A 15,572-nucleotide genomic window follows, 5' to 3' on the forward strand; every position below is an offset into this window, starting at 1 on the left:
ACCCTTCTGAGTGGACATTTGTTGCACGTGGTAAGAAGGTAAGTGATTGCAGACTGTAATTTTGTAGCTGATTGTGCAAACACTTGTATAGCGTTAACATGGTATCATGTAATGGTCAAAGGAGACACATGCTATTTTCATTACAGAGGCGCCATTTTGGGGAACCAGAGCAGTCTTGTGGTTAGGGCTGCACGATTCTGGCCAAAATCATAATCACGATTATTTTTTATCAATATTGAGATCACGATTATTTATTAATTTCAGGGACAACATCTTTTTATTGCACTTTCACATTTAAATGAACAAGAACACTGCTTCCACTTCCATTGTTGTGCTACTTTCTGGCTAATGTACAAATCTTTGCATCAGACTGGTCCCTATCACAGTGCATCTCGTAGAAGGAAAATAAAAATAAAATAGTATCAACACTTTTTACCCAAAATTAAATCAACAGAGCACTGCTTTCACTTCCATGTTGTGCTACATTCCAGCTAATGTACACGTCTTTGCATCAAAATAAAACTTATACGGTTTTTATTCACCTGAAGCAAAATGTAAATGAAATTTTAACCCAAAATAAAGGGCTAACTGTTGTCTGTCTCTCTACTCTTCTACTAATATCAGTCTACTGCAGACAGAACTTGTTGTGAGGCTGCCGCTGCAGGGTGCGCGCATGACTCCTCCCATCTCGTTCGCCCCCTGGTGGTTGGCTGACTGTTGGTTGAGGAAGCGCTTGATTTGATATGTAGCAGAGCACGTTTAAACGTCAATATCGCAGACGATCATGCTCATTTAATTGTGGCAGCCAAAATCGTGTTCGCGATTAAAATTCGATTAATTGTGCAGCCCTACGTCAGTCCCATGTCGGTGCCCTTGGCCCCGTCTGTTAACATAAAGTCTACTGCCAGAAAGAAGGAGTAGTATTTGATTGAAATTTAAGCTTCAAATCACAAAAGTTGTCCAGTCCTATTTCCTTCTAATTAGAGCCATCTCCAAAAGCAAACCAATCCTCTCACACCCTGACCTGGAAAAAGTAAATCAGGCTTTTATCTTTTTTTTTAATCTTTTCAAGACTTGACTCCTGTAACTCCCTTCTCTCTGGCATCATCCAGAAGTCACTCTCTCACCTCCAACTAGTTCAGAATGCAGCAGCTAGACTTCTCACTGGTTTAAAAATAGACATCACATCACCCCAATCCTGGCTTCTCTCCATTGGCTCCCTGTTGGTTTTAGAATTGATCTTCAGATTTTACTGATCACTTTTTAAGCAAGTATGGGTCTGGCCCTAAAATATATAGCAGAGCCAGCTCGTAGCCTTATAGCATCAGGTGGGGCCCTTCCAACTGTTTCAAAGTCAAGGCTCAAACTAAAGGTGACCGTGCTTTTGCCATCAGAGCCCCTCGACTTTGGAACGACCTGCCTTTGTACGGCTTTGTACAATTAAATCATGTTCTTTATTTTTTGCTCTGTGGAATGATATACAATAGACAATATAAGAACACTTATTTTTCAAAAAAATCTTAACATCGTTAAGCAAAACAGTAAATTATTGTAAAATAAGTTGGAAAACGCCCCTTTTTTAAATTCTGATTTTAAATAAATGTAGCTTTTAAGCAGCGTATCATTTGACTGTTAACTGTCAGCGTAAATGGTACAAAACACAATACATTGTTAAAAAATAAATTATTCTCACTAGTCATCTGCAAAATAAATGACAAGAGTTCAATTATTGTGTAGTTGCTCATCAGTTGTTGTCTTCTGCCCACCCAGTATCAGATTAACAGTCAGTCAAAGGGCATCCAGCCTTCTCTCCCTGCTGCAACATGTTCTTCTGCTCAGACCATGGAGGAGCTGCTCGGGAAAAACTAAGAGAAAAAAAATGAAAAGCAACAATCTGTCAAATCACTGTAGTGACATCCCTGAGGTATATCAAATACAAAAGGAAAAGCCTATCAATTCTTAATCTCAGTCAAGAACAAAACATACTGCAGTGAGGAAAGGGATGTTCAGAGATGACAGCAAAAAGGCCAAGGCCATGGGGAAGAAGGACCTGCAGAGGGAAACAATAGTGTGATGGGAAAACCTCTCTTTCTAACATAGCCTCCTTTCTGGCATTTCATTTTGTATTGTAACACATCATCAATTGTGATCTAATGTGATCTAATGTGACTAAGCCTAAACTGGGACACAAAATGACAACATGATCACCTGTCTACAGTACGAGACAAAATAACAAAAATCAATGGGACAAAGGTTTAATTAGAAGCCTTGTTTTTATGTCCAGAAACACAAACTAGACTTACCTGAATGAAAGCACAAAACCATAACTCTCCACCAGCATTCCAATGATTGGCCAACGACACAGCACCAGAGATACGCCTCCCAGGAAGAAGAAAGAACCCCGAAACTTCTGTCTTTGGAAGAAGAAGTGGGCTGTCCTCCTGAGTCCAATGATGAACATCAAACCAGTCAGAAATAGAATCTACAAGGGGCCATCAAACCATAACATCTGAGGATATATCAAACACATACTCACACTATGAATAGTTATTTCATTTAGCTATTTGTCTTCCTATATTTTAACTAATTCTTCCTACCTAATCAAAAGGCCTTGAATGCAACATTTTACCAAACTGTCATTGCATTTTGTTTGTTGTCCAGCAGGTGTTGCTGATGTATTCATGATGAGCCTGTGAACATTCTTTCTGAACGATAAGAATATGTCTCTGAGAGAATATACCTTCTGCCTCTGAGGAACTCCCCTTCTTCTATCAACTCTTCAACTACTGGTCACCCGTATCATTTGTTTTGTCCTAACGTGTCATATATTGCTGCTTGGGCAGCAGTCTTAGTGTCGCTGTTCTAATGCATAAGGTCACTGTGCATTAGTGACGAGTACTAGTATGGCTTTAGTACTTTGACAAATAAGGTCACCTATAGATTTTGATAGCAAAGTCTTTTAGCGTCTGTATGAGACATATCAGGCTTTAAACTGACTCCAATGTAAACCCATCTGCATTGTGATTAGATGCTCAGGTCAACAGACAGTATAGAAAGCGTGAAAGGACTTTCCCCAAGGAGAACAGCATTCAAGTCTCGTGTGAATCCATATGTTGGGTTATTTTCACTAAAAACGTTATGTCATGGGATGCTTCATCACTTGAGTCATATGATTTTGTGTTTCATATTAAATACACTGTTATTTTGGAATATACCCACTTCCTTTGACAAATGCACATTCGACCAATGTTGGGCCCATTCGTATGGGACATCTGGTACTCTCTACTTCTCACAGCCAGCGGAGGAGACATAGTCTGCAGTATTGTTTATTCACTACACTGCTAAATCAAAGGATTTCACTGAACTACATCAAATATAAAAAAGTGAAGTTTAAGTTTTATCTCTCTGTCTGTCCATGTGTACTCTCGCTCTAGACTATACCCCTCCAGGCAGGGCCGGTCCTTCCTATAGGGATCATAATGTCAGGTAATCTTGATAGTTAGCTAACATTAAGGTTAATTTGTACTATTTATTTATTTATTTGTTTATTTAGCATATTATATTTTGATTATTTAATACGTGTAACGTATTTTACAATATATCATTTTAATTGAAAGCAAACTTGCATATATTCTTTTATTGTTTGTTGTTATTATTATTATTGTTTGCTAGCTAAGTTGTCATTTGTTTTGATTCTTTAGTGTGCACTTTGCATTTCTTCTTAGCTCTTGTTCTTGTGATAAATAAAGGTGCAGTACTTTACTGTAGAAGTTTTGAATGGCTGCAAGGCTTAATTTTTTTTTTTGTGGCGATTTTCATCCAGAAAACCATCTCAAGGTGCGAAGCGTTTCAATTCTTTTGCTGTTTGGCTGTGTGTTGATCTGCGGCAGATGAATTGTAAATTTTTAATGGTTTGAAGGAGAAGAATATGTAAGATATTGTTGGATTCAGTGTGGAGTCCTCGTGCTCTTTGATATGCGGTTTGTCTGTGAAAGTGCCGTAGGTCGTGGCTGGTATCGGTAACGGAGAACATAGCTCGCCTTCTCCTGGCGAAAAATAGGTGAAATTGTGGTACCACTTGTAGTACATTGTAGTACTTTGTGTATTATGTTTTTGAGTGATCAAAATAGCTTACATGGTCCATTTTATCAGAATTTCTTCGTTACGTAGGTTTTTGATATATCATAAAATATCATTTAATTCGTTCTCAGAAGTGATTTGTACTACATGTGTGTACTCTGTCGCCCCCCCGAACACCCTTTGACGGGGGCTCTAGGTAGCAAGAGTGCATGTAGCACCTATTTATTGGGTTCTCATTTATAAAACATTGTGTAGGATCCACATTAAATGTTTGAGTACTAACAAATGAGGAAATGTTTGTACACCAGAAAATATTGTTAGGAAACAAAAGTTCCTGTTCAACGGAGAGAACTCGCCCAACCCCCGAGCCATGTGCTCCTCAATCGCCACCAAAACAGAACAGCAGGTTAAAGTCAAAATCTTAATGGATTTACTAGCCAACAAACATAAAAACAGTTACAAACCAAATCAAACTATCAATAACAAAACAAACATATAAATCCATGAAATATGAGATCCAATTCAGGCCACCCAGCAAACTGGTGTGTTTGCAGAGTCTCTGAAATGTTTCATGTTACACCTATCGATCATCTCAGTGATTGGCTGGATTCCAATAAGACCCATTGTTCTTCAGGATCAGACACCTCTGCTCCCAGCACATCCCTCAAACCCCCTCACAGACATTCAACGCATGAAATGACCACTCTCTTAACTTCTTTAAGTAAATATACTGAATCACATAGGAGCGCTTTAAAACTTAAATTCCACAATATCCAGAGTAATAAAACCTTACATATGCCTGCCAGTGCACAATTTTCATTTAGAACTCCCAAATCAACCTGTAAAGCATCCTGGTCTCGGATCAAGCTATTGCACTTGACAAGCAGACTGCACACCGCGCCGACAGAACACTAGACTACTGTAAAAAGAGGAGAGGACTGTGTTTTGTAGTCAAAAATGCTGTTTCTCTGCAGTCAAATGTTGAATGCTAAGATCATATTTCCCTGCCCCCTAACCCTAACCTAGGTTAAGCTGCTGGGTCTGATAACATCCCTGGTCCTGTACTAAGAACATGTACCAACCAGCTAACTGATGTCATCACTGACATTTTCATCATATCACTGTCACAGGAGAGAGTTCGGCTTCAAGACAGCAACCACCATCCCTACGCCTAAAAAGTCTGCCGTCTAAATTACGTCCTGTGGCACTCGGCCCCATTCTGACGAAGTGCTTTGAGACTCTGGTTCTCCAGCTCATCAAAAACAACATCCCAGTATTCCTGGAGCCTCATCAGTTTGTATAGAGCCAACAGATCCACAGAGGATGCTGTCTCCACTGCTCTCCTCTCAGCCCTCACTCATCTTAAAAATAACAACAACCTACATCAGAGTGTTGTGTGCTGAGTTCAGCTCAGAGAAGAGCTTTGTTGTGAACTTTGCAGATGACAATACTGTCATGGACCGGATTAGAAACACAGATGAGACTTCATATAGAGAGAAAATCAACAATCTGTGAGGCTCCTTAGTTCTTCCTCCATCCTCGATATATTGTTCTTTTTGTCCTGTTATGTAACAAAATGGGACTGCAATCTGCTTTTTGTTGTGCAACCCTGTTGTACATGACAATAAAATAACCGTGTCATTTTGGAGATTAAAACTGATTAAGACTGCACAATACTGAATATGAACAGCTGATTAAATGACTATGACATATATGACACGAAAGGTTACTCACATTCCCGAAGGCCAGCAGGACGGAGTCAAAGTACAGCAGCACACCAAAGAGCAGGAAAAATAAACCGAATCCCATCAGACCAACACCAATCTCTGGAAGACAAACATACACAGGGTATATAAAAACGTAAATGGAGATGCCTGTATAATATTAACAATGATTTCCAGGTATTAATCTGGGGATAGATTTGTTAATAGACAGGGTATGAAATCAGCCCTCAATGGGCAATACGTTTCTTTTAGCCATTGAGCTTTAAGCATGTTCCCTAATACAAAATAGTCACCCTGTTCTCTCCAGGATTTCAGAGAACTGTAGAGAGGTGTCCTAACCTGTAGCCCAGTACAAGATGTTACACACACAGTAGAATGTAGAACTGTGATGTAATGAATAAGGCTGACATTTTTCTTATTGCCAACAAACGTCATCAAAAGATGAAAACCAACAACATGTTAATCCATCTCTAAATAGTTTCTGACTGACCTAACCTCTCTGCTTAGGCTTACATCTTTAAAAGCGTCTCTTAATACAGTTTGAATACGGATACAAATTAAGACTGAGGATGAATGCATTTTAAACAACTAGAACACATCCACAAATCTGTGATCCACGTCGCTCATAACTGGATTTTAAACAGTATTTACTTTGACAGTAGGCTACAGCAACATTTTCACTGATGTTATATTATGTATCAAAAGAGTCATATATAACATTTAAACCATTATTATATTGTATTGTAATATACTATTGTATTGTACATGTTACCGGCACCAGACCTAGGGGAAATCTGGACCGGCAGCAAAGGTTACACAGGCTAGGGAGCACTGTGTAGCCAACTGATCTCACTGTGGATTAATACAGAGACGGGATCGATGTTAGCATCACGCTCAGGCCAGAGCTAGTTTAATTCTGAGCTGCATTGCAGATCATAACATTTCACAATTTCCTTCGACATGGTGTGAACAAATACAAATATATTCCACCTCCAGTCCTACTAACATGTAACAACCACGGTGTAACACTGAAGTTCACGGACGGAACTAGCTAGGTAGCATTACAATGTTCGTCAGAACAATTAACTACAAAATATAGCTAACTACATTTATCACACATCTCTAATCAGGTTACAACATTACAAAACATTTAACTGTATTTACATTCGATCACAACCCAAGTTACAGACAGAAACAAGTTTAGAATACCTGTAGATTAATACAGAGACGGGATCGATGTTAGCATCACGCTCAGGCGAGAGCTAGTTTAATTCTGAGCTGCGCATGAGCGGAGCCTGTAGCTACGTTCGTCTCTAATGGATCCACAGCGGCACCAAAGCGCCATCTACTGACGTGATCGTGTATTACCTTGATATAAAGTCTGAAGAGTTAGAATAGTTCAATTATTAACAAAAAGTGTGTGTGGGGGGGGTCTGTTTTAATACAAATTAAACCTGTAGCATTTCCAACCTACTACATACAGATATAGAGTAGTGTATACCTGAAGTCTCTCTCCTTCTGTATGTGTTGTTATCAGAGCTTCTTTGTTCACATAGTCGGCCGTCAGTGTGCGCTCTAAGTCCCTGTTAGTGCATGTGACTTTGCTACTCTGGCATTTGGCCTTTGTGCCCTCAACATCAAAGGGCCAAGTGACCTTGTCCCTGAAATGATGAAATTCCATTTTCAGCAGTGGATTAATCCACATCTGGTGCTCTAGTTATATTAATAGTGTATTTGAGGCAGCAGGACGGTGTACATGGAATTGTGTCAAAATAAACTGTGTTTGTGTTCAGTTTAACTCACTGATGTGTTTTTCATAGTTTTGGGCCATCTTTGACACAGAGGAATAATATATATCAGGCTTTGGATAATTCTAAAAAACATATTTATATAATATAATATAATAAGAATATTACCAGTCTTATCTAAGGAAGGGAACGGATGGCGTTTCTCAGACTGTGTTCAGCAGTGATGATGTTCTCTGAGGAGTCCTGTGGGGGGTACTGCCCCATTGCTTTCCTGTTTTCCCTGGTCACCTATTTGGTTTGTGATATATATGGTCAGGATCTCACAGGGAAGCTTGTGAATTACCTGTCAATCTACATTCCCTCACCTATGGGCACGAGCTAATTGATCCAAAGAATGAGATGTCGGATAATAGCAGCCAAAATGAGTTTCCTGGGCTGAACCTTAGAGATGGTGAGGAACAGTAAGGGGTGTGTATATATATACATCTTTATGAATATACTAAGATATATATACAGTGTCTGTATATCAGATATTAGTCACATAGACAGTAAAATAAATATGAATACATAATAGATCAGATATATGCAGAATAGACAGTAGAATAAATATGAATATTGATCAGATATTAGCAGAATAGATGGAAAACAAATATGAATACACTGTAGATCAGATATTAGTCACATAGACAGTATAATAAATGTGAATACACTCCAGACAGTAAATTAATATGAATACTGTAAAGAATTTCAGTATTAAAAGCATTATTAGTAGGATTAATAGCACCCCTAGTGGTGAATATAAAGGTCACACTGTATTAAAGGTCACAATATATTTACTTATAGAAGTGTTAGACCATAAAAGCATAATCATTGAATGTATTAAACCAAAAGTATAGCCACTGTATGTATTAAACACTGTAAAGAACAGTCATGAGGGAAAGAGAGGGGTTTGAGTGAGGCTTTTCAGAAGATGACCGTATGAGGTGATAAGCAGAGCAAGCAGAGAATCGACAGCACCGAGTCAACAGGAAGGACTTACTGTCGTGGACGAAACCAGGAGGGGGCTAATGGATTTCGGCCAATCACTGAAGCTGATAGACATTTTCAAACAATAAGACTGTATTTTCAGGACAAAGATCAGATCACTTGGGACCTTCGGACAGATAACTAGCCTTTGCTGGACTGTGTGGGGGAATTTCATTTGGTCTCTGTTTCATGAGACATATTTCTATCGATACTAGTGTAACACAGTTTGCAACTGTCTTAGTTTCTGTTAATTATAAATACTTTTTTGATCATAACTTGAACCAGCTTCAGAGTCTTTTGGCACGACTGGGAGACGTGCGGTCTTCCACAGTACAGAGGTTCTGAACTCAACAATACACGGTAGAATGTATATGAATACACCATAAATATGACATGCCTTCCAGTCTTCTGCCTCAATATTGTGATCCACCGCTTGAAACTCAACGCTGTGCTACCAGACAGCATTGCACAGCTGCTTACATAGACAATGAATGGGAGGCGTGGAAATGAGGGATCTTGTGGACACGTACCAGTCAGCACTGAAGTTTTTTAGACTTTAGACCATTTCAGAAGCTTTTAACATACCAGTACTGCTTATTCATTCCACACACAGTTCCTCATAGTGATTCAGTGAGGCTGATAGACAAGGGTCTGAACTGATTAAACTGGAAGTAAATTGACCTGTTATCAACTTTTTAAAATTTATACTCTCTTATTATCCTAAAGGCTTTTACCTTGAGATGCAATGCTGCCACAAGTACAGCTCTGGGCAATGACTCACTCAGAGGATTACAGCGTTGCCCCAACACTATTGAAGAAGGCAACTGTGGAAACACTTACTCTGGAACTCTGTGATGGCCATCATGGTAATCCCTTATGTCTTCCTCTACTCACTGGCTTAGTTTCTTCTCTGTGACTGTCTTGAACAAATGGCTCCTTTCCTTTTCTTACGCTGACCTTTGTGCGTTGATGTTGTCAGTGTGTGAGGTGAACATTAACCAGAGCAGGCGCACACTGAGCCCCCAATGATCGCTGGGGATTCTCAGTTAAATAGGCCACTATTGAGTGATGTCATCAGCCATTCTAAGATTTTTAATAGTTTTACCCCTTATCTGTTGTTTGGCTCCTGGATACCTCAGACAATCTGGTTTACATCGTTTAGTCCATACTATCCATACTTTGCCAATGTTAATGTTCATACCCAGTCTACCGGTAACCATTAATCAGCAGACATCTTTTTAATAAGGCAGACAGACTGTATAAGTAAAATAGTTTACCTCTAATCCAATACACTTCCTGCGTCACCCATCTCTTACGTCCGCCAAAGACAAGAGACGAGATGAATCAAGACAGGAGTAAGACACAACACAACTCACTGAAACTTCGGTCGACAGAGTGGTCATGAAACAAGAGCATGCAGTCAATGCTGTATTTCATATGTTTTATACTTCTTGGTTTTATTTCTGTAGTTCTTTATTTACGTCTTCAATAAATAACTGACTTGTCTAAGCCTTGATGTGAAAGAATCCAGTCTGTTTATTTTTGCACTTTATTCATTCAGACATACAGTTTGATATAACAAAGACTGTAGAATATCATCAGGGAGCCTATTGGTAACGGGCAGGCTGGACAGTTACATCAGTAGTCTTTTTGGCAGTGAATGTCATCATTAACATAAAATTAGAGCAGTGAATAGATCATCATTCCAGGCATGTTATATCATACAAAATACTGTGATGAATTCAGAAGCATCTAAAGAAACACATCATGTGTATACATTCACTTTATTGCAAGGTTTTCTGAAAGCAAGCATTTCTATATGTCCATTTTTCATTATTTGCATAGTTCAAGCAGTTTGTTTATTTCCCCCATGGTTACATGTGATAGCAGGATATACTGTAACTGAGTTTAAAAATATTATATACATTGACCAATTTATATAATGTATATATTCTTTATTTTCATCTTCCACAAATGTTACATCTAGTATCAAATATTGGACACCACTGTTTGGCTGTAATTTCTGAACACATCAGTTTCAAATTATTTCAAAAACATCATCAAACTCATCCTTTTTGTGAAAAATGTAAAACGTAATTGAGTGTAACATTTTAAACGTGTCAACTTGTCATTCAATATTCATGTATCTAAAAACATCTGTACTGCCTCTCTTGAATGTAGACTAATTCTAAAAAGATATTTAAAACAAGAAAGAATAGAAGTATTCTCTAAAATCCTTGTTTTGTTTTTTTGCGTAGTGAGAGCCGTTAACTGCTTTGCAGCGTAAATTCTGTGCCGTATTGTCTGACTGACTATGGACATACAATACAAAGGCAGGTCACTCCAACAATGAAGAGTGTATGGGCAACAAATGTAGATAGCATACACATCACAAAAAGGAGGTGTGTGTGTGTGTGTGTGTGTGTGTGTGTGTATAATCTGCTCAATGCAGAATTTGATGACCAAAAATATAACATAAATCAAATGTACCATACATAAAAGAAATGAATGCAATGAACAGTGTTAGCATTAAAATAAGAATGAATACATAACAAATAATGAGTTGTGTTTTTTGCATTTGTTTATTTTATGCATTTTTGTGTATTCAAAATGAAAATGAATGAAATCAATGCATTATTTACTTTAATAATAATAATACATGTATTTCATTAGTTAAGGTTGGCCATTTTGAAGTGTTAAGCCACTATGTGTAGACATTTCTAAACTTCAATCATTTAAACCTCCAGATTTAAACTCCTTTGGAACTCATCTCATGATTAGATCCATTCTTCACAACATGTAAAACACGAACATCTCAGACTTATGGCACTGCATGACTGGATGACATGTTGGATGATATGTTACATGACTTAGAAATGACTGCATCATTAGCTTACTCCTCTTCACACGGACAACTGCATAGTAGCTCTGCTAAGGTCACTTTCCACATACACTGAACTATATCTATCCAACATACTTTACCTATATATATATATATATATTAGTGCTGGGCAAGTTAACGTGTTATTATCGTGTTAACGCATGCCGACAATTATTTTATCGCACGTTAACGCAGTTTATTTTTTATTATTAAGCGGACATTTTTAACTCAAGAACTGGCCCACCGGCCCGGCAGCGAGCGGTGAACAGCTGTGTTTGTGTGGCGTCTCTTCCGCCTCTTCCTGTTTCGTTCACCTACATTCCCCTGGGTCCTAAGTCCCTCCACATACAGCTTCTAATCACCCGCTATGTACCAACGTACATTTATAACAAATACTTCACATATTACAGTAATCAGCGTTGCATATGTGTCTGACCAAAATACCAAAAAAGCAAAAAAGAAATGATTCCTTTAAATAATCTTTTTAGTTTTTAAAGTGTTTTTGTTTGGAATTTGTATAATAAGCATATCATTTAGTTATCACTACTGAGAATTTAACAAACATAAAAAAAAAGAAAAAAACATGACGTAGATAGGTTTGCAGTTTTCAAGGTGTATATTTCAAATTGCATCTCTTACACACATGTTGTGAACACCGGCTGAATATCTATTATCAGAATCATAACTGTATTTTATCTGCTACTGTTTAAAGGAAATACTGCTGTTAAAAAGCACCTGATTTGTTTAAAGTGTTTGCAAACCAAATGTTATTGCACTTTTGTTCATATAGCAGTACTTTTAAAAATAAAAGTGCGCAATACACTACTTTTGAATTCAATAAAAAAAATCATGCGATTAAAAATTGTATTCGATGCCCAGCACTAATATATATATATATATATATTTATAAATGCAGACAATCACTGGGGGAACTGCACACTGTATGTGAGGTAATGATGAGGTGAACCTTCAGGATGCAGGACGAATTACACTCACATGCATCTGCTGTAGAGGAGACGTTTTTTAGTTGAGAAATGTCAGGTTCAGGGTCAGGGTGCCTTCAACACAAGACTCATCCTGTTTCCTACTTGTAGTCCGAGCTAGCGTTGTCCTTGTTTAACTACCTGAGGACCACCATCGTTGTCTAAAGAAAGAGTCTTTGTCGAAACCTAACCTTACTTTAACCATAGTGTAGTTGCCACGAGCAATGAAGGATGAAGGCTTCTTGACTCATATTCACTTCATCTGTGAGCAATTTCTGTCCCTTCTTTAGTTTATGTTGTTGCCTCATATACATGCTTCGTTACATCGGGCAGAGGGTTGTTTCACTGCCTGCTGTTTCTTTGAATCAGCTATTGTAAAAGTTGATATACACTTGGTATACTTTAGTTCAAAATTCCACTGCTGGTGGTATGCTTGAACCACAACAATGGAGGGAAGCTTGTCACTTCCTGCCTCACAGCTTCAGACTGAACAGAACCATACAGACAGCGAGTCCGGCCACAGAAAATGTGTCTGTCTTAGTCACTAAAAATACTCCACCATGCAGATGAAATGTCCATAATGCAACTGACATAAGTGTAGGATCTCATCTCCACAGAGAGATCAGTCATTACCATACAGAGCAGGCTCATTACTTCCAATGAGCAGCAGCCGGGCGAGTCCTAGCTGTGTCTTGATTTTCCTCCAGGTTTTGCGGTAAAAGTTCAAATAGATTAACTTTTGAGTGACCAATGGCACTGCAGCTATTGACAGCAGGCAAAGGCTTTGAAATGCCTCTTCCAATGTAGAAAAGAGTAACGCCTGAAATATACTTTCTGTGTAAGGTCCTTTTGACATACATTTCCTCAACTGTGCATGTCTGACACGATCTGCACAGACTGCTGTCCAAAATGTGAGACCACGCAGACTATATGTGCCGTCAAGCATGCCGACTGGACTACATCCATTCCAACATAGTAAAAGTAAAAAAAAACTCAAGCATGACAGCAGAGAGGGTGAGGATACCAGGTTAGATGCCATACTCTGAATCTTAAGTGTGGAAGAGGTGTCGCCATATTCAGCTTTGTAAAATAGGTCACGGTTTGTGTCATGCATTTCATCTTCGACACGGCCTCACAACAAACTCTGTGCTCCAGTGTGTTTGGTGTGAACGACGGGTGATGCATCGATGCAAAACGTAATCCAGGTGACATTATGTTGGTATGTAATGCTAATGGTTTCATATGAATGATATTGATAGCAGACAAGGTTTATAGGATGGGGGGTAGTGTAAGGGGTGCAGGTGGTGGTGAAACAGTCATCACAGTGAGCTCAGAAGGTGAGTCCTCAGCTTTTTATAGAGGATGAGAGGCTTCAATCTTATTTTGCTCAGTTGTCAAAGTGTCCACTCCTCACTCTGCTACGAGCCATGGTGGTCTCTCAAGGTTTATATTGAGATTAGATGATAATGAACAAAGTCTCTCTGTAGGTTTTACTGTAGTGAGTTGTTTTTTTGTCAATCTCAGTGACTCTTTCTTGCTCTTTTTCTTGTTCCTCTTCGGTGTGGCCTCTCCATGTCTAAAATATCTCATCATCATAAACATATTTCAGCTTTGTAGAAGATCTCCTGAGCGAAATTATTTGGAAATATTCCCATCTTGAAGCTTGTAAGAGAGCCTTCCTTTGTGCCATGCGTTACACAGCAGGAGAACGTCGTGAGTACTGGAGTTTTGGGGGATGAGCTAACAAGTCTTCATAGTTTAATTTTTGCTCCTGCCTCCTTGGAACTTCCTTTGACAGCTTTCAGTGCTTTTGTTGAAGTTCAGTTTAGGTGCTGAAAAGAATAAATCTTTTGTCCCTGGCCATCTTCATTGTTCAGTTAAGTCAGTGATTCCTTAGAAAGATGCTCCATCAAAATTGACAGCAGCCAGAGCTTGAGCTACAGACAAAAAAAAAAAGCAGAGAAAGACGGAGTAAGAACAGTGACCGGTGTCATTGGGTACTTACAAATGTTTACTTTCAAGGGAGATAAATGGAATTTTAACTCTGTAAACCGTCTAAAGAAAAATGTATTCGTAATCCCTGCAACCTTTGAAACACGACAGATACTAAGCTACAGCAGATGGTTAGTACTTGAGAGTCACAATATAGGTAAACTTGTTATCTGAAGCTTTCAACTTCATCTCTTGGCCTTCCTTAACGGTAATGTTAAATGGACTGTTGTTGTGCCTTTCTAGGCTTCACACACTGATGGCTAAGGCCATGTCCACACTACTACGTTTCCATTTCAAAACGCATATCTTTTGCTACGCCCACACTGAGCGTCCATACTAGGCCGGAATTTTAAAGCAGTGATTTTCAACCACTGGATCGTCAGGTGTGCCGTAGGAAAATGTCCAATTTCACTTAAATGTTCCAAAAAACTAGTTGCTGCAAATAATTTGCCATTGTTGAGCATCTGAGCCTGCAATATAGTGTCTGGCTAAGTAATTAAATACTCTTCCTTGCCAGTAGCGCAATAATGACCTTGTTAATTTAAGACAGGAAAAATGCAAACTCTGAACTGGGTCCTGGACAACAAAACTAAAAACAGAGAGAGACTGAGAGCTGTTGAGGAAGAGCTTCGTGTGTGCCTTTCTTCAGCTTCTGCCAGGTTAACAGCTATGTGTTCATCTAAACAGGCAGACTGAGTAAGGATTGTCATCAAATTGTCAGCAAAATATGTCATTTTGTAACTTTTTTGGTTGTTGGTGTGCCGCGGGATCTTTTTAATGTAAAAACTGTACCGCGGCTCAGTAGAGGTTGAAAAACACTGTTTCAGAGCACCAAAAACCAATAAGTTTACAAACGCCGGGGTTACCTTGTAGTGTGGACGGTCCTAAACGCATAAGTTTGGAAATTATGACATAGAATGTGGTGAAGTGGAGAGCAGGGCCGCACTTCAATCAGAGGATCGGCGGTTCGATACCTGGCTCAGGTTGCATGTCAATGTGTACCTTAAGCAAGACACTTAACCCCAAAATTGCTCCTGTAGCTGTGCCTACGGTGTAGAATTGTGATAGAACATGAATTGTAAGTCGCTTTGGATAAAAGTGTCTGCTTTTTTTTCTTTTTTCTTTAATGACTGTAATG

General features: G+C 38.8%; 2 protein-coding genes across 3 annotated transcripts in view; both read right to left on the reverse strand.

The window, feature by feature from the left end:
• Nucleotides 1–253: 253 nt before the first annotated feature.
• Nucleotides 254–9,551, reverse strand: golt1a (golgi transport 1A). 2 transcript variants are annotated; one of them, XM_079157166.1, is made up of 5 exons: nt 9,419–9,551; nt 5,815–5,906; nt 2,304–2,482; nt 1,987–2,050; nt 254–1,865 (listed from the first exon to the last, which is right to left on the reverse strand). In XM_079157166.1, exons 1-5 carry the CDS (start codon nt 9,441–9,443, stop codon nt 1,836–1,838), a joined length of 390 nt encoding a protein of 129 aa, XP_079013292.1. In that variant the 5' UTR covers nt 9,444–9,551; the 3' UTR covers nt 254–1,835. The 2 variants fall into 2 exon arrangements, with proteins under 2 accessions (XP_079013292.1, XP_079013293.1); XM_079157167.1 differs by lacking the exon at nt 1,987–2,050.
• A 568-nt stretch (nt 9,552–10,119) lies between these two features.
• Nucleotides 10,120–15,572, reverse strand: part of plekha6 (pleckstrin homology domain containing, family A member 6) — a gene marked incomplete at its 5' end in the record, with an annotated part of 47,371 nt that continues 41,918 nt past the window's right edge. The window contains one exon of the mRNA XM_079186282.1: nt 10,120–14,379. The remainder of the gene's footprint in view (nt 14,380–15,572) is intronic.

The sequence above is a fragment of the Pholis gunnellus genome (assembly GCF_910591455.1).
Source record: "Pholis gunnellus genome assembly, chromosome: 3".
In the NCBI taxonomy this organism is placed as follows: Eukaryota; Metazoa; Chordata; class Actinopteri; order Perciformes; family Pholidae; genus Pholis; species Pholis gunnellus.

What these genes read in the sequence shown, in the direction of transcription:
- golt1a (XM_079157166.1), bottom strand. Translation starts at nt 9,443, where the DNA reads ATGATGGCCATCACAGAGTTCCAGA. An exon ending in GGCCATCACAGAGTTCCAGA is followed by an intron (nt 5,907 to 9,418) that starts GTAAGTGTTTCC and finishes TTTGTCTTCCAG; the next exon opens with AGATTGGTGTTGGTCTGATG. An exon ending in GGTTTTGTGCTTTCATTCAG is followed by an intron (nt 2,051 to 2,303) that starts GTAAGTCTAGTT and finishes TTCCCTCTGCAG; the next exon opens with GTCCTTCTTCCCCATGGCCT.